At 53.4% G+C, this 23,596-nt stretch overlaps 1 protein-coding gene across 2 annotated transcripts in view; it reads right to left on the bottom strand.

The window, feature by feature from the left end:
- Positions 1-23,596, bottom strand: part of COL26A1 (collagen type XXVI alpha 1 chain) — a gene marked incomplete at both ends in the record, with an annotated part of 160,418 nt that overhangs the window by 7,045 nt on the left and 129,777 nt on the right. For both annotated transcript variants that reach the window (XM_080702996.1, XM_080702997.1), the window contains 4 exons: positions 344-496; positions 1,101-1,199; positions 3,100-3,256; positions 5,778-5,839. In XM_080702996.1, coding sequence (XP_080559122.1) covers positions 344-496; positions 1,101-1,199; positions 3,100-3,256; positions 5,778-5,839 — 471 coding nt within the window. The remainder of the gene's footprint in view (positions 1-343; positions 497-1,100; positions 1,200-3,099; positions 3,257-5,777; positions 5,840-23,596) is intronic.

The following is a 23,596-nucleotide window of genomic DNA, read 5'->3' as shown; positions in this document are numbered from 1 at the left end:
CGCGAAGGCGCAGGTGCTTCCGTGTGTGTTAGGGTCACTCTTGGACCAGCCGTGCCCAGGGTGTAGGATGATGACCGCGGTGGGGCACGGGAGCCAGGCCAGCTCGTGGTCCTTGGGGCTGGGATCAGGGACCAGGGAGAGGGAGCTGAGCTGGGGACAGGAGGAGGGTTGGGGTCCAGCACCGGATCCCCAAGGGACACTGCCAGGGCCAAGCCTTGCTCCCAAGCTTCTGCCCCTCCCTGGTGGGGCCTTGGCTTCCTGGGCATTCTTCCAGGACGTCCACACTCTGCCCATATGACAGCGTGGCTGGGTCTGCCCGCCCAGCCCTCAGCGCGGCACTCACTGTCTCTGTCCGGAGGCGGCTGCAGGGAATAAAGGACGCCCTGGGGGCTGCTCGGTGACAGGCCGGGGCTGCCTGCTGGACCCGGGGGTCCTGGGGGGCCAGGACGTCCCATCTCTCCAGGAAGCCCACGGGGCCCTGGTGGCCCCAAGAGCCCTGCAATGGGGAAAAGATGAGTCATTGTGAGTGCTGGAACCTGGTCACTGAGACATTACAGCTGGGGAAACTGAGGCCCTACAGGGGACGGGGTTGGCCAGGGGTACATCATGGCCTCTTGACCCACAATCTTTCTTTCTGGAGGATGGCTCAGAGTATAAATGAGATGGCTTCCTCCCAGCCCAGCATAGAGGAGACCCTGGGAGCAGCAGGGACAGAGGCCAGGACTGGGGACAGCAGGACCAACAGAGGCTCAAGCCAGATGCTTGTGGCCCCTGGAGAGCTCAGCTCTGGGCAGGGACGCCAAGGGCAGGCTGCCAGCCTGGCCAGGGGTCAGCCCCCTGCAGGACCTGGGAGGAGATGAGGAGGTCCCTGGAGTGGCTATATGGCTGAGGACAGTACCCTGGCCCTGGGCAGCCCCATGTCCACACCCAACATTCCTCATAGACTCTCCCCCTGGCACCCCAAGCTGGGGTGGGGAAGGGAAGGAAGGAGCCAGGGGTTCCCCAGCTGAACGGGGCATATGGCACACCTCGCCTTCTCATGTAGGGGAAAGACCCCAGCCCCTTCTTCCAGGGGATGACAGCAGGTTGGGGGTCCTTACCGGGAGGCCCCACTGGGCCCTTCTCTCCAGCCTGGCCCTGGTCACCTTTGGAGCCCGGGGGGCCTGCAGGCCCTGGTGGCCCAGTCTGCCCTGGGGGCCCTAGGAAGAGAGTGAGACAGGCCTGAGAACACTGGCCCAACTGCCTGACCGCCTGGGATGTCTGGTCAGATGGTCCCCAGGTGCCCTTCCCACCCAGCCCCCCAGCAGACAGAGGCCCCACTATCACCCCAGGGGTGTCATCACAGTGGACAAGCCATCTTCATGCCTAGTCACACCTATGCCCTCAAGAAATGCTTTTATTTTTTGTTCCTCTTTTGCATGTGGGGAAACTGAGGCTCAGAAAGGCTTGGGCCCTTGCTCAATGCCACAGAGCCAGCTCAGCAGCTCCAAGTTCTGCCCATGTGCCCTACTATCTACCCGTGCAGGGTCAAGAATGGGTGACTCGGGGCTCCAGAGAGCAGAGCCTGGAGGCCTGGGGTTGCCATCTAGCTTTGGATGGCTTCTACTCCCTCTGGGGTTGCTGATTGGCTGAAGGGACCAATGCTGGCCACCCAGGCCCTTCCTGTGGGGCTGCACATGACTCTGGTGTGGGTGGAAGGGTGGCTGGGGCTGCTGGCTCCCTGAGGCCCATCCTGCCTTCTGCTCCAGGACCAGTTGGAAAGGCTCCCTGGTGTCACTATTTGTAGGCTGCTTGCGCCACCTGGTGGCTGTCCTAGGAACTGCACCTTCTCCCATAAGAAAGATCTGGCCAGAGTCACCAAGGGGGCTGGGGGCCTGGATCTTCCAAGGAATGAGAAACCCCTCCCTCTTCAGCCACAAAAGAAAGATTTGAAGAGGGTGGTCATGGGGATGTAGCTTAAGGCATGGGGTCAGTGACGGGAGTGAGATGCTCTCATCCTCCCTGGCGTAGACCTGCGAGCTCCCTTAGTCCCTGTCTCCCTCAGCCTCTGGCCCCTTTAGAAGAATACAGGACACCTGCTTCTCCTTCCTGGTTCCAGGACTGGAGGCTACCTCTCCACTCTGCTGTCCCTGCCCCTGTCCCTCTCCTGAGCCCATGGTCCAAACAGGCATAGGGGAGACAGGACAGAGGAGAAGGGAGCCAGGTGTGCATGCTTGGCACTGAATCTGGGGGCTCAACTGGGAGAGAAGAGAGGGAGCCAGTGTGTTCTCTCCAGAGGTCTCAACTGGGCTGGGAATCCTCAAGACAAGCTGCAGTGTGCCTCAAGGAGAGTTACCTAACTTCTCTGAGCCTCGGTTGTCTCTTCTATAACTCAAGCTTTGTATAAGGATTAGAAATGGTATCTGCCCTACCCAGAGTGATACAAAAATATTTAGTAACTGGCACAGCACAGATATGAACAGTCAAAATGGACACCAGCCTTAGACTCCTGCAATCAGGAGCCCGAGTTCAGAAGTCCTGTGGCCACAGCGACCTGAGCCAGCTAAGCACCTGCCCAGGGTCACCCCAGCACAGCGCCCAGCCCTAGCCAGGCATTCAACCACTGCAACCTATGGTACTGTGATTTCCCTTACCATTCTGCCGTGCCAGGAGGCAAAGCCCAGATCACAGGGGAGAACCTGCAGGCAGAACACTTTTATCTTGGACTTTAAAAATGTGGCCAGAAGACAGGGTGGCAGATGGCCTCCAGTTCTGGGCTGAGGGCCCAGTGCAGATGCTAAGGGGGTGATGAGGGAAGTCACTGGACTGTGAGACAACAGGGAAGGGTGGGGACTGAGGCAAACTGGATCTTAGCAGCTCCTGGTTGTTTTCAGGAGAGTCTACCAGCTTTCCTGGAAGACTTTTCATTTCTCAATGATGAATACTAGGAAAAAAATGAATACATTTTTCAAACTAGGAATACTGATTTTTATGTAAAGGCTTTTAAATATTAGTTTTCTAAAATGTCAATTGGCCATGTTTTGCCCAGAGGGCCTGGCTTATGGAGATCCTGCCCAGCCACTCTGGTGGCCTGAGCCCTCCCCTGTGGGCCCCACTCACCAGCTGGGCCTGTGGGCCTTCTTCTTCGGGGCCCTGGGTGGGCGAGGGGGATGGCCCCAGGTAGGAAGTCCTCGTTCCAGGGCGGCAGGGTGCTGTGTGGGGCCGGCAGGCCGTTTTCCGGGCCTGAGGGCTGCTCTGCTGCCTCCAACAGGAGGACCTGGGCCAGAGAAGAACAGGGGGTCAGGCCCTGACCTGGCCAGAGCAGAAACACGTGTGTGCAGGGACAGCTGCCGCTTGCTGCATCTGGCTGAGCACTGGTTCCGTTGCACCATGCTCCCCTATCCCTCCTTCCCTCTTGGGAAAGAGCCGGCCTGCCCAGGCCTCAGGGGCAAGCAGGTTCCACGAGGCGCCATGCAGAGCTCCGTGCGACCCTCCAGGGTGCCTGACACAGTGGTGGAGCCTCAGCCAGGCCCACTCCTTCCCTGGCAGCTCCCTAGGCCCAGGGCATGCCGTGTTCACCTTCTTGGCCTCATTGGCCCAGGGCACAATGTCCTGGTTCCATGAATGTGTGTGGATGGATGGATGGATGGATGGATAAATGGATGGGAGGAAGGAGAGAGAGGGGAAAGGAAGAAAAGGAAGAAGGAAGAGGGGAGAGGGAGAAAGGAAGGAAGGAAGGCAGGCATGCTTAAATGTTTGGTCTTGGTGCATGGTCTTCAGGACACCCTCCAGGAAACAAGAGCTGGCTGTAGTTCCTGAGGACTGACCTGGAGCGCAGCCCTGTCCTCTCCACTTGAGGGAGGCAGGAGACCTTCCTGGGAGCCTGCCTTGACGCCTGTCTGGTCCCCTTTCCCCTGAAGAGGCCAGCAGGGGGCGCTGCAGGCCTGGGCTGCTTTGCTGAGAGCCTTGCTCAGGGCAGAGGGGGTGTTGTGGACCTGGTTACTTCTGCTGATGCTGGGGTTGGGGGGGGGTCATGGAGACAAACAGTGGGCCCCACAGGCTCAGGTCTGAGGGGTGTGCAGTCACGGGCCCCCCGGGGCAGTCCCAGTGTTGCTGGGATGGGAGGCCTGGCTCCTCCGGCCCCTCCTCCATCCCTCCCACCAGCCTTGGGGTCCTCAGGTCACTGAGCCAGTCCTGCCCCACGTGATGGGGCCCCAGGGGGTGGGGGGGAGGGGACTGTCAGGGCCAGGGAAGCATTACCCAGGGCGGAAGGGGATGGGTGATGGCCAGGTGGGCAGGAATGGCTGGTGCTGGGCCAGTCCTCCAAAAACTGTGACTTTTAACACCCAGAATGTTGGCCCGAGCCCAGGCCAAGCCATTAGCGTCAGATGCTGAGAAAACATCAGGCCGCCTGCCTGTTCCGTAATTTCAGTGCCAGTCTACCCAGCATCTTCCTCCGGCACCCCACAATCCTCTCCAAGTTCTCCCTAGAGCCTCCTGCTCCCAACCCTGAGAGCACTGTTGCCCCCCCCACCCCCAAGAAAGCAGCCGGGTCTCTCCCAGCCCTGGCATGTGCCTGGGGGTCTGGGCTGCTGGGGACCCCGCCACCTGCAGAGGGGCTTGAGGACACGGTAGAGAGTGCACGCCCTGGGGCTCTCGTGCCCCATGCTCTGCACAGTATCCCCAGATATCTGTGTCTTTATCTGCAAGATGACCATGCCAGCCCCTCACCCCTACTCAGCACTTAGCCGTCCAAAGCTTCCAAAGCGGGGTTCCCCCTGCCTCCCAGCTAAGGCTCTCCATAGCCCTGCAAGGCAGTTGTTCTAGATGATTCTGCAGAGGAGGCACCAGGAGCTTGGAGACAGCTGCGCAATGGCGGGGTGGTGATCCCGTGTATGTGTGACTCCAAGACACAGACACCTGCAGCCCCAGGCGCCTTGTGGTCAGGGCCAAAGGGCTCTGAAGGTTGTCAAGGGTGTTGTGTGTGCATGTGTTTGTACACACGTGTATGGGTAGATTTTGTGCCTACATGTGTGTGTACATGCATCTGTATATGTTTGTGTGCCTGTGCAGGCATATATGGACACAGAACATGTACGTGTGTGTGTCTTGCTTGTTAAGTACCGGCACAGCCATCCATAGGGCCTGCTCTCCAAGGTGCTGTGGTCCAGGGCCCCACTCAGGTCAGATGTCATCTCCACAGCTGGCCCTGTTCGCCCACACTCCCTCCCGGGTGATGCCCCTGCCCCAGCCTCTGCAGTTTTGCCAGGAGATGCCCCTGTCTTGGGCTCAGGTGGATCCAGCCTCCCGGTTCTGGCTGCACCCAGGGACCAGGCCACCTCTGCAGTTCCTGATGTTCCAAGAGGCCCCATGGGGATTTGGAGGTGCCCCTGGCAGCCATGTCCCCCAGGCCTGTCCCTAGGCTCCTCTCCCTGACCGCGCAGTGCCTGCTGTCTAGGCTCCCTGGATGTGGGGGCTCGCTGTCCCCGGGGCAGATGCCATTGGTGTCCCCACGTGCACCCTGTGGCTCCACATGGCTGTGGCTTCTGCCTGCAGGCACCTGCCCAGCCCCTCTTCACTGGCCTCTGGGTGTCCAGTACCCACAGGTTCCTGCGAACTCGGTACCATTCTGTCCCGCCCACCCCCACACAAGCCTGAGCCTGGGACCTTGCCCTCTCACTCTTCCCAGCCCAAGAAGGCCACCCAGAGCCTGGGACCAGGGTGCGCAGACCTCCTGGACCACCCAGCAGGTGCCTGATGTGCCTTTGCCCCCAGCCCAGGCTCCCCAGCTGTCTGACCTTGGCCTCCAGCGTGGTCAGCCGCTCACTCATGTCGCTGAGCCGGGTGCAGTTCATGCATTCTGAAAGAGAAGGGGAACGAGGTGAGGGGCAGCTTTTGGACAGCCAGGCAGGGAAATCCCGGTGCTTTTGTCTGTAAAGCTCCTATCCCTCCTCCAGGGCCCCTTCTCCAAGCGACCTGCCAGGCTCTGAGCCGCCTTCCTAAGCATGCAGGGCCCATCACACTGTCTGTTCATTTGGGAAAGCGGCTGCTCTGTGCCGGGCCCTGGGCCAGCACAGGGACACCATTGGCCTGTGGGCACCGGGAAGGTGTGCTCTTTGTCTCAGTGCCTGGCACAAAGCTGGGCCTGATAGTGGGTGAGTGTTGCATGGTAAGTGAGACACGATTTTTAACTTTGAGAGTTAATTATAGGGAAGGGGCTGTGTAGGTAGCTGCGATGGCCATGCTAGGCAGTAAGGAGAGGGCTGCAGGGGAAAGGTGGGGGGGAGGCGCTACGCCAGCCCAGGCGGGGGACAGTCAGGGAGGACATGCTGGAGGCCGTGGCATCTAAAGGGAGGATGGGGAGCTGCAGGGTAGATGCCAGATCCTGCGGAGAGAAGAGCACAGGCTGAGGCCGAGGGGAGTGAGAACCGGGAGGAGTGGGCTGCTGGCAGGACTGGGCAGAGGGCACAACTTGGAGTCTGCTGAGGCCAGAGAGGAGCCTGGGAGAGGGGCCTGCAGGCTCCAGAGACCAGGGGCAGTGTGTGGGGGTTTCAGAGAGCTCAAGGTCAGATTTGCCTTTTTTGTTGGTACTGTGGATTGAACTCAAGAGTGTTCTATCTCCAAGATATACTCCCAACCCTTTATAATAATAATAATAATAATAATAATTATTATTATTATTATTATCATTATCATCATCATCATCATCATCATCATTGGTTCTGGCTAAGTTGCTGAGGCTGGCCTTGAACCTGTGATCTCCTGTCTCAGTCTCCCAAGTACTGGGATTACAGGTGCATGCCTCCACTCCAAGGCTCAGATTTGCATTTTTAAAAGCTCACTCCAGTGGCCCAGTGTTCAGCGGGTGGGGGTGGGCGGGAAGGGAGCCAGGAAGGCCAATCAGGAAAGCAGCCCTGGTGACCCCCCAGGCGCACATCTTCCTGGGCTGTAATTATCTATTTATGTCTGTATCCCCGGGACTCAGAGCTCTTTAATGAGGAAATGGATGGTTCAAAGCTGTTCTAAAGAGTTTTTATTGCTCTGGAAGTCGAGGAACGCCTCAAGTCCTCTCTTTCCTCAGTTCAGTTCAAAGCCTGACCCTGCAGGGACCCCGTTCTGCCTAAACAGATGGCCAGGCGCGCGCACAGGAGGCATCAGGGTAACTCAACAGCTCCCACGTGGCCACAGGGGCCCAGGGACACAAGTTGCTTGGATCCCAGCAGGGCTGAGCTCTCCTGAGCACCATCCATGGGTCCTGGGAGATTTCCCATCTTTGTGAATGAGTGAGAAACACCTTGCTAACTTTCCCTCTTTGAAATGGTGGGGGATAGAAGGTCCTGGGCTGTGGGGATGGGAGCCCAGGCTGTGTCCTCCCAGAGGGGTTCATCCATGGGGCAGGAGGGCTGGCACTCAGCCTGCCTTCTCCTCAGGGTCCCTGGCTTGTTGGAAGGAGCCCCGTGAGCAATCAGGGGGGTTTCACTCTCCCCTCCCCCTCTGTCCTTGGCTACACCAAGTCAATGGTTTATAAGCATATTTTAGGAACAGAACTCTTTTTCCCCCTCCATAAAACCTTGTCAGTAACCCCAATATATAAAACAGATTAAAGACTGAGGTATAAACACGGACATTAAAACAACTAGAGGAATGTATACAGTTGTCTGGGATGGGGCAGGACTTCACAGAGGGCAAGCGATGGCGGGCAGGCTGGGGGTTCTGGCTTAGCGTGATGGATTGAACACACATGTTTTCCTCTTGTTCCTCCCAGGACTGGGAAGGAAAGAAATGGAAAGGTTTGAAACCCACAAAGCAGAGAGAAAGGCAAAGGGATCGCTCGGTAGACAAATGATTCAGGTTACATTTTCCAAGACGGAGTGCAGTCAAGGTCCAGGCCCAGCCTAATAAACCGACGAGGGCTAGGAGACTGGAGCCACCAGGCTCTCCTGAGGCTGGGGAAGCCCCAGGCAGAGAGGGGTGGATCCTCTCTGGGCAATGGGACCCGCCAAAGAGGAAAGGCCCATGGACATGGACATTGGAGGAAGGCCTCTGATAAAACAGCTGGGACGCCAGAGACCAGCTGCTACAGGGCCCTCCAGTCATCACGGCCCAGCCACTGGGCTTTTAGTGCCCCCCTCTTAAATTCCAGTAGCCAAAGATTCTTGGGATGCTAAGAACAAAACAAAACAAAACAAAGCAACACTAATGGGCTAGGTAAAGATCACAATGAGCAGGTTCCATTTGTCCATCCACCCCCCCACCCTGAAACCCCCACCCATCTATTCATCCACTTCCCCCTGCCTACCCATCCATCCATCCATTCATCCACCCATTCACTCATCAATCCACTCACACCCATCCATTTACCTACCCATCCATCTACCTATCTACCCATCCACCCATCCATCCACATATATATCCATCCATCCATCCATCCATCCATCCATCCATCCATCCACCCACCCATCCATCCATCTATCCATCCATCTACCTATCCATCCATCCATCCATCTATCCATCCATCTATCCATCCATCCATCCATCCATCCATCCATCCATCCATCATTTGCCCAATCATCTACCTATTCATCCGTCTGCCCATCCATCCATTCATCCACCCACTCCCTACCATGTCCACCCACCCAGGCTGCCAATACTCTCCTACCCTCCCACCCACCTATCACCTACCCTGTCATATTATGCCATTCACCCCACCCTGTTTCTCCCTTGCTGCACCCAGCTTCCCATCCCCAACCACCCCCAACTCCCCTGTCAGCCACTGGAGGATTCGTGGATGCTCACGAGGCCATCGGTGGCCCTGCATTAGTAGCAATGGGGGTGGGCGGCAGGGCCAGCCTTCAGAGCTGTCTTTTGGGAGCAGAGGTCCATGAATAGCCCCCTCCTCTCCAGAAGCCACATCCTTTGGGGTGCCAGGATAGTGCTGAAAAAGCGACTTTGCAACTTGAGCCTCAGCCCCCTCTGCCCACGCAAGGAGGCCCCGCACCCTGGAGGCCAGCTGCAGATGTGGGGTGGTGTAAGTTAGAGCCCTAGCCCATCCATTCTCAGGCCCTTGGGGGCTGTTTCCAGGGTCTGAGGCAACAAATAGTACACCCTGCAGGGGGGAAGGTCAGCGGAGAGAGGGGATTCTTGTGCTGTTTCTGGAATGTGTGCTGGGCACGGGCACCGTTTACCCTGGCACCAAGCACCCTACTTGGCAGCTGAGGAGTGGCTTGGCTGTCGGCGGGCACAGAGGGTCCAGCTCCCCAGCCTTGGTGGGGCCCCAGAGGCCCAGCTCAGACTCCCCACGCCACCAGCCCAGCCCGGCAGACGCTCCAGATCCGGCTGGGTTTATGGCTCCCCTGGCATCTGTCACCGACAGGCAATTAAAGCATGTTTAACTTTCTCTAATTATTCACTGGAGCGGTGGAAACATGGAAACAGAGCTTGTGGGGCTGATCATGTCCCCTGGCTCTGGGACCAGTCGGGGCCTGCCAGCCCTGCTCTGGGCCTCAGTTTACCTTGCTGGGACTCTGCGGATTCCCATGTTCTCCTGGACACTTCCTCAGCCCACAGTACCTGTTGCTTGGAATGTGCCCTGGTGTCTAGAACACATGCGAGAACTTGCTGGGAAAAGCTTTGTCAACCCCAGTATATCGGAAGTGTTGATATGCTAGGTAAACAGTGTGTGTGTGTGTGTGTGTGTGTGTGTGTGTGTGTGTGTGTGTGTGAGAGAGAGAGAGAGAGAGAGAGAGAGAGAGAGAGAGAGAGCGCGCTTGTGCGCAAGTGAGTAGGTGCATTGATTGGCATGGTTAATGGAAAAAGGACTACAGTGACCTGGGTCCTCCCTCCCACTAACTGACTGGGTATCTCAAGAATCCCTCTGTTCTTACCAGGCACGGTGGCGCACGCTTGTAATTCCCGCGCTTGGGAGGCTGAGACAAGAGGATCACACAGGTTTGAAGCCAGCCTCAGCTACTTAGTGAGGCTCTCCGCAACTTAGTGAGACCCTGTTTCCAAATAAATTATAAAATAGGGCTGGGGTGTAGCCCGGAGGAAGAATGCCCTTGGGTTCCACCCCCAGTACCGCAAGACAACAACAATGACAACTGGGGAGACCCTTGCCCTCAGCCAAGGAGGTCAGGGGGCCAGTGCTGCAGGAGTGGGGACAAGGACAAGCCAATTGGGTTGGTAATAATGGCTCATACTGACCATGGGGAAAAGGAAGTCCAGGGCAGGCTTAGTTTCCCAATCTGTGAGAGGACAGAAGGCAGAAAAGAGTAAGGCTGGGCCTAACTCATGCAATGTCAGGCCCCATTTGCCCTGCGACGGGTGGGATCATCCCATTCCACTGGAGAGGTCAGGCTTGGACCACACTGTTATTCAGTGTCTCCCTCCTCCTCCTCCGGCCCCTGAAGGTCACCAAGGGCCTTCCTTCGCTGGTCGGACTTTGGTCACCTCACCTCCTGATGGACACGCTGAGCAGCTCTCACCAGCCTCAGGAAAAAGTCCTTGCGATGGTTCTCACCACACACCCCAAGTCAGGCTGACACCCTAGGAAGCCGGCCCCTTTGGCTGGGCGGTGCTTCCTCATCCAGGCCACACCCCCTCCCATGGGTCACACCTTCTCATTGGGCTCCACTCCACAGGCTGGGCCTGACACCCCCCCTGACATCACCCCCTCCATTGGACCACACCCCTCTCACTGAGCCACACCCCTTCCTGTGGGCCACTCCCCTCCGGTTGGACCACACCCCTTACCCCAGGTGGTACCTATCCAGGAAGGCCAGACCACCTGAGCTGTGCGGTCCCCAACCTTGGCACCTGAAGTTCCTTCTCCAGGACAGGCCTATTCTCTGCCCCCTCTTTTATCTCAAGGTTCACTTTCAAAACGCAGTGCTGACCCAACCAGAGAGATGCTGCAGCAAAGAAGAAAGAGGTACAGGCTACCAAGGCCATCTCTCAGGAGAGTAGCTGGACCGCCATGATTAAAGTTCCAGGGAGAGGGGGAAGCACTGGGGCTGTGTGTGCACGGGGGCTGCAGTGCCCTGGAGGAGAGATGTGAGGAGAGAAAAGTCTCTAACTCCTTTGACCACCTTCTAATTTATGCCCAAGTTAGCACTGTAATGACTTAGCAGAGCCATCCCAGCACTCTTACCCCAGGTGGCTCCCCAAAAGCTGCAGCAAGGCTCAGCCATGCCGTCTCCGGAAACTGAAAGCTGTAAGATTCCTCTATGGGGAAACTGAGTATCCTGGGAGAGGATCTAGAGATACCCTGACTTGGGCCCAGCAGGAGCCCTTGCTAAGAAGCCCGTGGGAAGGCCGGCCTGCCATGTGCACGGACTCCAGCTCCCAGTGATCATTCTGCATGTGCAGACAGCCCTACAGGTGGAAGACAAGGACCGAGACAACCAAGGACCAAGGAGGGAAAAAGAAAAGTCAGAGCAGACAGTGAGTGGATAGAAGGGAACTTACAAATAATTAAAAAAAAAAAAAACCCAAACAAAAATTACAACTCTATTCAGTATCCTTAGAGAAATGAGAGGCTGCATCCCTGGAACCACAGGAGCTGTTTAAAAAAACCTCCAGAAACCAAAAATGTACTTTCAGGAAAAAAAAAAAGCCAGTAAAAGGATTAAGACATGAGAAAAATGTCTATAAAATTGGAAAAGAAAAAAGAAGAGAAAGAAAAAGAAGAAATTAGAAAAAATAAGAAAATCAGAAGAACAATGCAGGAGATATAACATCTGATTACTTGGAGGTCCCAGGAAAAGAAACCAGAAAGGACGAAGGGAAGGAAATTATCTAAAAAGGTACTTAAAATGGAAGGGTTTAAATTTGTGAATTGGAATGACACATAAAGGGCCACCTGAAAAAATAATATCAAACCCACATCATCATAAAATTTCAGAATTCCAGAGATGAGGAGAAAACCCTAAATGCTTCTAGAGATGATAAAAACGAGGCCTAAGGAGTCAGCATGGCATTGGATTTCTTAAGGGTAAGAGTGAAAGCTGAAAGATGGGGGGGTCATGGAGGAAGAGACTTTTAGGCTAATATTTTGTACCCAGCCCAACTATCCACGCATTTTTTACATATGTATGGCCTCAAAACATTTACATTTCACACGATTTTTTTCCCAGAAAGATGGAAAAAAATGTACTCCACCAAAACAAGGGAGCAAACTTGAGAGAAAAAGACACAAAACACAGATGTGCAAAAACAGGAAGTTCAACATGGGACAGACCATGGGGTGTCCTGAGAGAACAGTGAAGACACATCATAGAGTGACAACTTTGTAGCAGGCCCGGAGCACAAATAGACCAGATCACACAACACAGAAAATGCTAGAAGAGACATGTGTGAGCATCTTGAAGGAAAAATTAAACTTCCTTTGGAAAATTTGGGGTGAAGTAGTAATATGCCAAGCGATACACATCTATGACACTGCATAAAAAACTAGGCAAATAAAAAATGAATTATCAACTTCCAGGAAAACAAAAACTCTAAAGTGAGGAAAAATATCTTGGTATATTGCTAGAATCAGTGCTAATGTAATTTGCTTCTTTATAATACCTTATTCAGTGTCTATTGATCTAACCTGCACTGTGTATTTGGGAGGACTGGAAGAGAAGACATGAAGTCAGGAGTGTTTTAAAAATCCAGAATATTCCACAGGAGGACGTCAACCAAAAAATATCTCTAATATAGAAGAAAAAAAAACAATGCAAATGCAATTTATCACTGTGGAGGTAAAGTCTCCTCAAAAGCTTGATTATAGGGAATGAAAATTGGGGTAGACAGGCATACAGGGATATCCTTTCTCTCTCTCCCTCCCTCTCCCTCCCCCTCTCCCTCTCCCTCTCCCCCTCTCCCTCTTCCCCTCCTCCTTTCCTCTCCCTCTCCCTCTCCCTCTCCCTCTCCCTCTCCCTCTCCCTCTCCCTCTCTCTCTTATCTCTCTCTCCCTTAATTGTAACCCTTGAAGAACGTTCTGACTTTTTCATATACATCATATCATTGAAAACAATTTTTTTTGTAGTGGGCGTTGAACCCAGAATCTCCTGCATACTGAGCACATGCTCTACCAGAGTTACACTCCCAGCCCTAAGATAGAATTTTTTTTTAAAAACGGGGAAAAAAACATGAAGCATACTCATATGCTCTGTAAGGAATATAAAAAAGTGTATCTATTCAGTTTATAATTATATAAAAGGTGGATAGTCAGGGAATTAAAAGAAAGATAAAAAATAAAAATAGCTTCAGTGGTAGGATTATGGGTGAGTTTTGTTTCCCCTCTTGTTATTCTGAAATTTCTGGGTAATGTTATATTGCTTTGGCTTCATTTCCTGGTTTAAAAATAGGGCCGGCCATCTCGGCCTCGTTAGGGTTACTGTGCAGGGTGGGGAGAACCCCAGGGAGAGAGTTTTCTGTCGTGACCTTGGTCCTTTGCCTCAGGCCCCTGGATGCAAGGCCGGCTTCTACTGGCGGGTCTCAGGCATGCCCAGGCCCTGGCTTTTGCCAACTCTGAGCTCCTGGCTTGATGTCCCCTTACTTTGGGACCACTCCCTGTGCAAGGGAAGCTTATCGCTTCTGATTCTTATTCGTATGAGCCAAGCTTTGGACTCACCTATCAACTGATATACAATAGGCTTTTAATAGATAGCCATGGAAAAAAATGAAACAGCTCATCTTTGAGGCCCACTTTCTCATAGTTCTTAGTCTGAACAGTATTGGAGCAAACTTTGGAAGGCTTTTACATGTAGGAAAACTGAAGCCCAGGAAGAAACATCCATAAAACAAGATATCCAAATGGCCAAGAATCATATAAAGAGGGGTTGAACTGCATTAGCCATATGCATATATGAGATAATTCTATCTCAGAGATAGAATGCCCCCACCTGGGGAGTCATGGTTCAAAAGAGGCAAGAGGAGGGTTTCTGGGGTCATGAAAATGTTCTTTTTTTGTGGTGCTGGAAAATGAACTCAGGGGCATTCCACCTCTGAGCTACACCCCCAGACCAATATTTTGTTCTTTATTTTGAAACAGGCTCTCACTAAGTAGCTGAGGCTGGCCACCAATCCAGATCCTCTTGTCTCAGCCTCCCAAGTACTGGGATTACAAGTGTGTGCCACGGAAACACCAGCCTGATCTATGGCCTGCCAACACTTCCCACTGCCGAGAGGATATACCCACTGCTGTGGGCCTCTTGCCATGTTCTGAGCATCTCCTGCTCTTTAGGCCTCTGGCCTTTGCCTCTCCCCCTGCCTGTACTAGGAGCAGCTCCCAGCCTACCCTGTGGCTCACCCAAGGCCTTCTCAAGCACCCTCTCTTCCAGGAGGCTTTTCTTGACCACTCCAAGGATGTAGATGCCCACTTTCCCATCAATTGCTACATGGCCTGTGCACACCTTCTTGGATGGAATAACTTTTTGTATAATCAGATTTAGTCCATTTTATGTTGATATAACAAAATACCTGAGGCTGGGTGATTTATAAAGAACAGAAATTCATTTCCTCTCAGTTAAAAAGCCTGGGAAATCATCAAGGGTCTGCTGAGGGTCTTCTTGCTGTGTCCTGCATGGTGGAGGCAAGAGGGGCAGAGACAAAGGGGGCTGAACTTGAGCTTTAATATCGAGGTTACTCTTCAGATGTGAATTCACTCCCTCAATAATGGCCTGAATCCATTCACGAGGGAAGAGGCCTCTTGGCTGATCACTTTTTTTTTTTTTTTTTGGTGGTACTGGGGATGGAACCCAGGGGCCTTCTACCTCTGGGCTACAATCCCAGACCTATTTTATATTTTATTTGGAAACAGGGTCTCTTAAGCCAGCTGAGGCTGGCTTCGAACCTGCGCCATCCTCCTGTCTCCGCCTCCCAAGCGCGGGGATTACAAGCGTGTGCCACCGTGCCCGGCTGGCCTGATCACCTTTTAAAAGTCCCATATCTTAATACTCTTAGCACTGCAATTAAACTTCAACAGGAGTTTGGAAGGGGACAGACATTTAAAACACAGCACCACCTCCCCTGTGAGCTCTGGGTTCCTCAAGGGTGGGGCCATTTCTCATTTATTCTTATAGCCTATAAAAGTATCTGGGCGTGGTGGCGTATACCTGTAGTCCCCGTACCTGGGAGGCTGAGACAGGGGGATCACAGGTTGGAGGATAGTCTCAGCAATTTAGCAAGGCCCTCAGCAACTTAGTGAGTCCTTGTTTTAAAATAGGGCTGGTGGTATAGCTCAGAGGCAGAATGCCCCTGGGTTTAATCTCTGGTACCACAAAAAAGAAAAGTGGGGCGAGGCCTACTCTCTTGCAAAGATGCTCAAGTGTCTTTTTGGGGGGTGAGGGGATACTGAGGATTGAACCTTGGGAGGATTCTACTTCCAGCCCTACTTTATTTTATTTTTTTCAAAACTGGGTCTTGCCAAATTACCGCACACTGGTCTCCAACCTGGGATCCTTCTGTCTCGGCCTCCCAACTACAATCGTGTGTCCTGTTGGGAAGCTGGATGAGCAGAACTGGGAGGGCTGCCCTTGCCCCTGCCTGCTCTGGCCCTAGCTCCCTATCTGGCCTGCAGGGTTCCATGAATGGGCCAGGTGCAGGTGTGAGCAGAGCCCGCCTGCCTCCTCACCTAGGGCTGATGGGGGTGCCTCCTGATTTGGGCTGCCTGCTGGGGGGCAGCAGGGGAATCTGGGCTGCTCTAGAGTCCTGCACCCCTCTCTGGGAGAAGTCGCTGTGCTCTCTGGCAGTTTGGGCAAGGACAGCAAAGACAGGGTGGACTAGTTCATCGGGCCAGGAGCTAGAGGCCCCTCAAAAGCCTGCCAGGCAGGCACAGGAAGCTGCAGTCCTGCGAACTGACTCCTCCTGGGGCTCAAGAACGTCAGCCCCAAGTAATGGGACTCAGGGTCAAGATCCCCAAATTGGAAACACAGGGAAGGCCAGAGTGGAACATGAGGCCCACAGATGGGCCATTTTGCTGGGATGGACCTGACGATGTCCACTCAGGGGCTGCCTGGGGCTTGCGCGGGGATGGGGTTTGCGCATTCTCTGCTTTGCTGTTGGGGAGAGCTGTTTGCAGGTGCCCCAGGGACCTGGAGGACCCCAGGGGACCGAAGTGAGGCGCCTCTCTGCACTGTCTGTCCCAGGCACACCCTGGCAGCTCCCTGCTGGAGCTTCCTCCCCGCAGCCCCCACAGCCTCCGCAGCTGTTTTCCATTCCCACCAAGGCCAGGCAAAGCGGAAGGGGGGCTCGCGCTGGCAACCGGGACTGAAGGCAGAGATAAGAAAGATGTTTGATGCTCTTATATCCTGGCCTATGTCATCATAGAGGGGAGGAAGGGAGGAAACCTTCTCTTCCTAAAGCAGGAAACCAAGGGAGGAGGGAGGGCCCGTGTAGAGATGCAGGTCAGGAGAAGAGAGAAAAAGATATCCACCCGGAGGTGGACATCATTAATTAATTAATTAATTAATTTTATTTTTGTGGTACTGGGGGTGGAACCCAATGGCATTGTACCTCCGAGCTTCACCCCCAGCCCTAATTTTTTAGTCTTTTTATTTTTTATTTTTATTTCTGGTGGTACTAGGGTTCCTGGAAACCCTTCTACCTCCGGGCCACACTCCCAGGCCTATTTTTTATTTTTGGAAACAGGGTCTTTTAAGCCAGCACGGCTGGCTTCGATCCTCCTGTCTCCGCCTCCCAAGCGCGGGGATTACAAGCGTGCGTCACCACGCCCGGCTTAGTCTTTTTATTTTTGAAACAGGGTCTCATGGAGTTGCGAAGGGCCTCGCTACGGCTGAGGCTGTTCACGAACCACACTCCGGTGTCTGCCTCCTGAATGCTGGTATTGCAATCTTGTGCCACCATGCCCGGCTTGGGCATCATTTAAAGTATCGTGTAAGTTCATCTAATTCCTACAATCAATGAACCAGGGGCCATTATTTTCTTCATTTTTCAGATGAGAAGAACAGGCACAGAGAGCTTAAGTAATCTGCCCAGTGCCACACAGCTAGTATGTACTACGGCTTGATTAAAACCCAGGCAGTCTGGGGATGGCAGGCACGCTGGTGTGTTTTGGGGAGTAACCTGCCGGCAGGCTTGAATTCCTAGGGAGCCCATGCAAGCTGCCTTCAATAGCTGTCTCCTTGCCCTCTCCAGTCCCACCCTTAGTTTTTTTTGACGTTGCTACGCCCTAAGCAGGCAGTGGGCCCTGGGTGGGTGCTACATGCCACCTCTGGCCGGGCTTTCCCACAGCCTACCCCCAGTGCCAGCACAGCCCCTGCCCTAACTACATCCCGGCCCTCAGCTTCTGCAGGAGGAAATGGCAGAAACAGGGTCCACACATTTCTTCATGGAATGCGATTGGTCCTGTAGTTACTTGTGTCCCTTTAATGTCTAGGGCTGACTTATCCCCTTTGTCCTCAGTTGCAGGTGGTAAGTGGGTGCAACTCAGAAGAAACCCCAGCGGGACGCAGACGTGGAGGGGCTGCCACCTAGGCAGGCATCGCAGGACAGCATCCCAGGCTTGGGGGCTCAGGACACTGCTGCTGGGTAGGGGGCTCGGGACGGGGGCAAGACAGAGACCTGTCCCTGTGACCACCTTCCGGAGCAAAAGTGTGTAAGAACACGAGTGTGTGTCTGCTTCTGTCCCTGGCCTGTGGGTAGAGGCTCAGAAATGTTCCCTGGGACAAGCCCACTGACTGCCTATTGGGGACAGACAGGGAAACACAGCTGGGGACAGTTGAGAACAAAAGTCCTCAGGGGCCCTGGGTTCCGGGCAGCAAAGAGCTGGCCCTCCTGCATAGCAGAGCCTTTGGCCCAGACCGGGTTGGACAGAAGCTCCTTTGAGAAGTACTTGGCTGCCCTGAGTACTGGGAGCTCAGGGCACGGATTACAGGTCCCCTTGTGCTGGGCACCCACAGGGGCTCTTGTGCAAAGACCACCTGAGTGTGCGGGGTGCGGATCGCTCCTGAGTTAAATGTGGCCTCCACGCACCCTCCCGTCACCCCCGGAGCTGCGGGTCCTTCTGAGCCTGGATTGGGAGCTTGAGTTCATGGTCTTCTGGAGTCCCATCAGTGATGATGACCTTGCCCATAGCTTTCCTCTTGGTTCTCACGGGCCATGGATACAGATAATATCTAGAGCAGAACGCCCCGCGCACTCTTCATGCTCCCGGGCCTCATAGTGGTTCTTGGGCATCGTTGCCATGGGTATTTTCTCTCCTCCTTTATGGGTGATGAAAACGGAGACTTGGACAAGTTAAAAAGATGCCCAGGTCCTGCAGGTGGCAAGGGACAGGCACCCGGGTCAGAGCCATTCAGCAGCCTGGGCTCTTAACTCTCTCCGGCTTTGATTACTTTGGCCAGCTGGGAAATGTCAGGAGCAAATGTACTAGAATGTTCACCGGGCAGAGCTTCTGGAAGGGGCGTGTGACTTTCAGGGCCTGGATTCTACACCCAGTGGGGCTGCTGGGACCCTGCCACTGCCGCCAGACAGATCGCACAGAGACGGGCATGGCTTATCTCTGTGCTGGTGAGTGATAAGGGGCGATGGTAGGTCTGTTTGATTGAATTAATATATTTAGCTGGGCGCGGTGGCACATGCCTGTAATCCCAGTACTTAGGGGCTGAGACGGGAGGATTGCAGGTTCAAAGCCAACTTAGCAAGGTTCTCAGGAACTTAGTGAGACCCTGCTTCCAAATAAAATATAAAAAGGGTTGGGATGTAGCTCAGAGGTAGAATGCCTGTGGGTTCAATTCCTAGTCTCTGTCTATGCGCGCGCGCACACACACACACACACACTGAGTTTGCTTTCTCAAAGACAGGCCACGCTGGGACAAGTCTCAAAATGGATGGCATGAGTGTGCAGGGTTGAGCTTCCTCCAGGATGAAGTTCTTCTTGGCCCTTGGCTGGGGGCACATTGTGGGTCCCCACAGCTGGGAAACCTGGTTGTGGGCAGGTGTGCTACGGTTTGCTAACTGGGGGGGATTTCCATCTTGTAGGGATGTCTCTCAGGACTCAATGGAGATTTCATCACAACAGAAACAAGTGAAGGGGCCCCGGCAACTTTCTGGGGGAGTAAGAATACTGGGGGTCACCCCTGAGCTTGTGTATCTTCCAGGGTTCGGTGACTCTGCTTCTTCTTTGGGGCAGATTTCTGAGGTTCATGTTGTTGATCTGAAACTATTGTTTGATGTACTTTTATCCTTTCTTCCTCATCCAGAAAGAAACAAAAAATCCCCACGGTCCTCAAATTGGCAGCTGGCTTAGCCTGGGCCTGAAAGATGGCGCCAAGTACACAACGGGGGAGACGAGCCCCGTTATTCCTGACCCACTTGGACATGTGGTGGCGGCACTGCCATTGCTCGGCGTCACTGGGAAGAGTCCCTCTTTACAGGACTCAGGGCCCAAAGTTCAGGGGCCACGGAGCAAGGCCGGCTGCCTGGTAGTCTCCAGAGCCTGGAGGGGTGCCTGACTCGGAATCCCAAGAGCAGTGAGATGCCCTCGAAGCTTTGAACCCTGTGGGACCTCACCGCCCTGGGGCACCTGCCAGCCAAGGCTCAGAAGGAGACCATGAGCTGTAAAGTAGAAAAGGTGAGGTCCCTAAAATACAGCAAGAAGGGATGAGTCCTTAACCACTGGGCTTGTGGAGGGAAATGGTCTTCTTGTTTTTGATTTGGGCACTGGCAATTGAACCCAGGGGCCTTCTATCTCTGAGCTATACCCTCAGGCCTTTTTTATTTTTTTATTTGGAAACAGGATCTCATTAAGTTATGGAGGACCTTGCTAAATGGCTGAGACTACCTTTAAAACTATAACCCTCCTGTTTCAGCCTCCCAAGTACTGGGATTACAGGCGTGCACTGGCATCAAGCAGCTTTTAAAGCCACCCAAATTGGGTATCAAATCAAATCTAACAAATCCTGATTGGTTGCAGAAGATGGGAGTCTGCAGGGCAGGTCTCAGCGTCCTTCCCTTCAAGCTTAGACACCCCAGGGATCTACATGTGAATGAGGTCCAGCCTCCCTCTCATATAGAAGCTGCCTGCTTTGAGACTTGGGGCTGTCTGGGCTTCTCTGCTCAGGAAGCTCGGGGCTTATCTACTTCCCAGACACAGTGGAGCAGCTGGCCTGCCCCTCCTGCCTCTACCATGCCTACTCCCCAGGGGCCACTGTCTGCTGTCAGCTGTCCCTTCCATTCCCACTGGCCAGGAGCAGGTTTGGCTGGACCCTAGGCCCTCCTGGCACCCTGTGGGGGGTGGAGGCAGGGAAAGAGCAGGTGATAAAGACTCCTGGACTCTCAGGGTCAGACCTGGACCACACGTTTCCTTAGCAGGAAGTGGTTACCCTGGCAACAGAAGGAGCACTGGATGGATCCTTCCTCTTACCAGGCAAAGACTTTTTACTGAGGATAGTTTTTCATTCAGTCCTCTGTATTTCCCAGCCTGGAAGATCACTCAGACACAATCTGTTTGTTTCTTTGAGATACTTTCCCTTCACTGTCCCCCCTCTGAATGGTTTCAAGCACATTTGAACAACAAAGGCGTTTGTGTAAGATTTTACAGCAGTTGCTTAATAGTTTAAAGCTTACTCATGCCTCTGGGCCATGCCCCAGCCAGCTGTGTGATTCTGGGGAAGTCTCTTAATTCTCTGAACCTCAGTTGCTTTGCTCACAAGACAAGGATAATCCGTGTCTTCCTGGTTAGAGAATGCAGGATTAGACAGCATGTCCGAGAAAGGATAGTTGTTATTTGTCCTCTGATATTAAAAGTAAATCTCCCACACAGTCATAAAACAGGAAGGATCTTAGTGCCAAAGCCTTTGCATTTTTTTTTTTTTTTTTAAGATTAGAAAACAGATCTGGATGGTAAGTAGCTCATGGCCACAGTCACACATCTGAGAAGTAGTCAACAGGCACCTAAAACCCAGCTCAGATCCTGGGTCGAGGACCGCATTACTCCTCCTTAGTTATTGGCACCATAGTGAGAATGGGTCCTTAAACTACCATCAGGAGCACAACACTATATACATCACTCTCCTGTCCACTGCTCCCAGAGAGTCTGAAAAGGTAATCTTGTCCCTACAATTAAAGCAGAGAGAATGAGAGCAAGAGAGAGAGAGAGGAGAGAGAAAAAAAAAAATCCCAGAAAAGGTAAGAAAGAAAGATACAGAAACACCAGCCCTCCTAGATCAGAGGCATGCGTGTGCAGGTTCAAGGAAAGGACAGAGTGGGGTTACGGGGTCGGGGCTCCTGCCGGCCTTGCCGCTCAGCACGCAGATGTTGTTCTGGAGCAACAGAGGGAGCTTCTGGCTGTGGAAGGGGCCGGCATCCATCCTGGTCCTGCCCCAGGCTTCTGGGGTCCCAGCTGGACCCACTAAGTGGCAGACGGGGGATGGTTCGGGCCAGAAGCAAAGCCTTTGCAGGGGAGGCGGGGGCAGCCAGGGGCTGCCTCGCTGTCTGAGGCCTGCTCTCTGTCCACAGCTGGGCTGGAGCGTGGGAGGACCCAGAAGGGAGCTGCATCTTTTCCCATGAGCCTCTTGGACCTTTAAGGACAGACATGGTGGCAGGGGTTTGGCTGGGGTTGAGGATGTGCTTGAGGAAGGGTCTATCCAAGGGCAAGGGAAGGAAGAGCTGGTCATCTTACCCCATGCTCCCTTCCCCCTATCTCTTGCCCCCAGCTCTGCAGGCTGGATCCAGGCGCTGTGACCGGAAGTGCAGCTGATGGCCCAGAAGGGGACTCTGACACCGGGAAGCAGAGTATCTCTGGGTGTGACTCAAACGGCACTGCTTGCTGGCCGCTGTGCACTGGCCCCTGCCCTCTAGGCCAGTCCAAGCCACGTCCTGAAGGACAACAGGAGTCAGGATGAGCCTCCCTAATGGAGGCTGCCTCCTTCAGTACCCCCCCATCCCTTTAACCCGGACTTTGGAGAAGCCAAGACAGGGACAGCTCTGCTGATGCCCTGGGTGTGAAACAGCATCTCCCTGGGGCTCGAATTCGCTTTCCTCACGCTGCTAATGAAGCTGAACATCTTTTCATAGGTTTCTGAGCCACTTTCTGTTTTCCTTTCCTGTGAAATGCCCATTTGTGTTCTTGACCCACTTTTCTACTGAATTATTTTTTTCATGTGTGCGCATGTGCTGCTGGGGATCGAAAACAGGGACATCTGCCTCCAAGCTATACCCCCAGGCCTTTTTTATTTTTCAAACAGGATCTCTCTAGGTTGCTGAGAAGCTCACTACATTACTGAGGCCGTCCTTGAACCTGCAATCCTCCAGTCTCAGCCTCCCAAGTACTGGATTACAGGCTTGGGCTTCTCTCTGCATTTCAGATACCAACCTGTCACAGATTTGATGCTTTGCCAATACCCCCTCCCACTCTCTGGCTGTGTTTTCACTTGGTAACACTTCCTTTGGTTGTACGGAAGTTTTTGATTCACCTTTTATTTCTTTAACTGGAGGAATTATTGTATAGGTTGGGACCTGTAGGGCAGTTCTGAATACAAGTTGTGCCACTTACCTCCAAATCCCATTTCTTTTTTTTTCGGTGGTACTAGGGGTGGAACCCAGAGGCTTTCTACCTCTAGGCTATACTCCCAGACCTTTTTTATACTTTATTTGGAAACAGGGTCTCACTAAGTTGCTGAGAGCCTCACTAAGTAGCTGAGGCTCGCTTCGAACCTGCACGATCCTCCTGTCTCAGCCTCCCAAGCGCGGGGATTACAAACATGAGCCACCACGCCAGGCTTCCAAATCCCATTTCTGACTTTAAAAGCAAGTGTCTAATGTCTTGACGTGCGATGTTTGCTGCGAGACGCAGCAGCTGGGATCTGCGCTCCAGGAAGTTTCTCTCTTCCTGGTTTGCCAAGAGTTTTCACCATAAGGAGGTGTGGAATTTTATCAAATGCTATTCTCTTCTAATCTGTTAATGAGATGAATCACATGAATAGATTTTCTAAAGAACTTGGCTCGGCTCTGACCTCTGACTTTCATTGTGCACTGCTGGATTTCAATGTTTATTTTTTCTCTGATTTATTGATAGCTCCCACCGGAGCTATCAATAATTTGTGTGGTCCCAGAGGCAGGGTAAATTTGAGCCCCGAATCGGTGGGAGGTAGGGGCTGTGGTTCTGATTCCTCAGACTTCTCTCTCCCCTGCTCAAGACCCAGACAAAGGGACAGCTGCCTCGTTGCCTCTGTGGGCCAGGGATGGACAATTCTCAAATTGCCTCTTTTCACCAAGTCTTAGCTCTCCCTGTTTGTGACAGAGCCCAAGCCCCACTCCGATACGGGCTCAGGTGTAAGCCATGGTCCCAGGGCCCAGCGCCCCATCCCACACTCCCGCGGTGACAGTAGCGGTGACAGTAGTTGCAGCAGCAAGACCTTCTGCCTCCTTAGGCTCTGGGGCCTGGCCCTGGAATGCATTCCTGACTTAGGAATTCAACTGTGTGTGTATGTTAAGTAAGTTTTGCATTATTATATCGTTCATTTCTAGATATTTATAGGAGAAGAACTCTGAGGTTATTTGAGTCTGTAGTCTTTGTGGAAATGGACCTCAGCAGACCTGAGGCCCTCTAGCCTGTGAGGCTGCCAGTTATGTGAACACCGCTGCCCTGGCTTGGGTGTGCCCCCCACCC

The sequence above is a fragment of the Muscardinus avellanarius genome, assembly GCF_963383645.1.
Source record: "Muscardinus avellanarius genome assembly, chromosome: 10".
Lineage (NCBI taxonomy): Eukaryota > Metazoa > Chordata > Mammalia > Rodentia > Gliridae > Muscardinus > Muscardinus avellanarius.
This window is presented reverse-complemented; position numbering and strand designations above follow the sequence as displayed.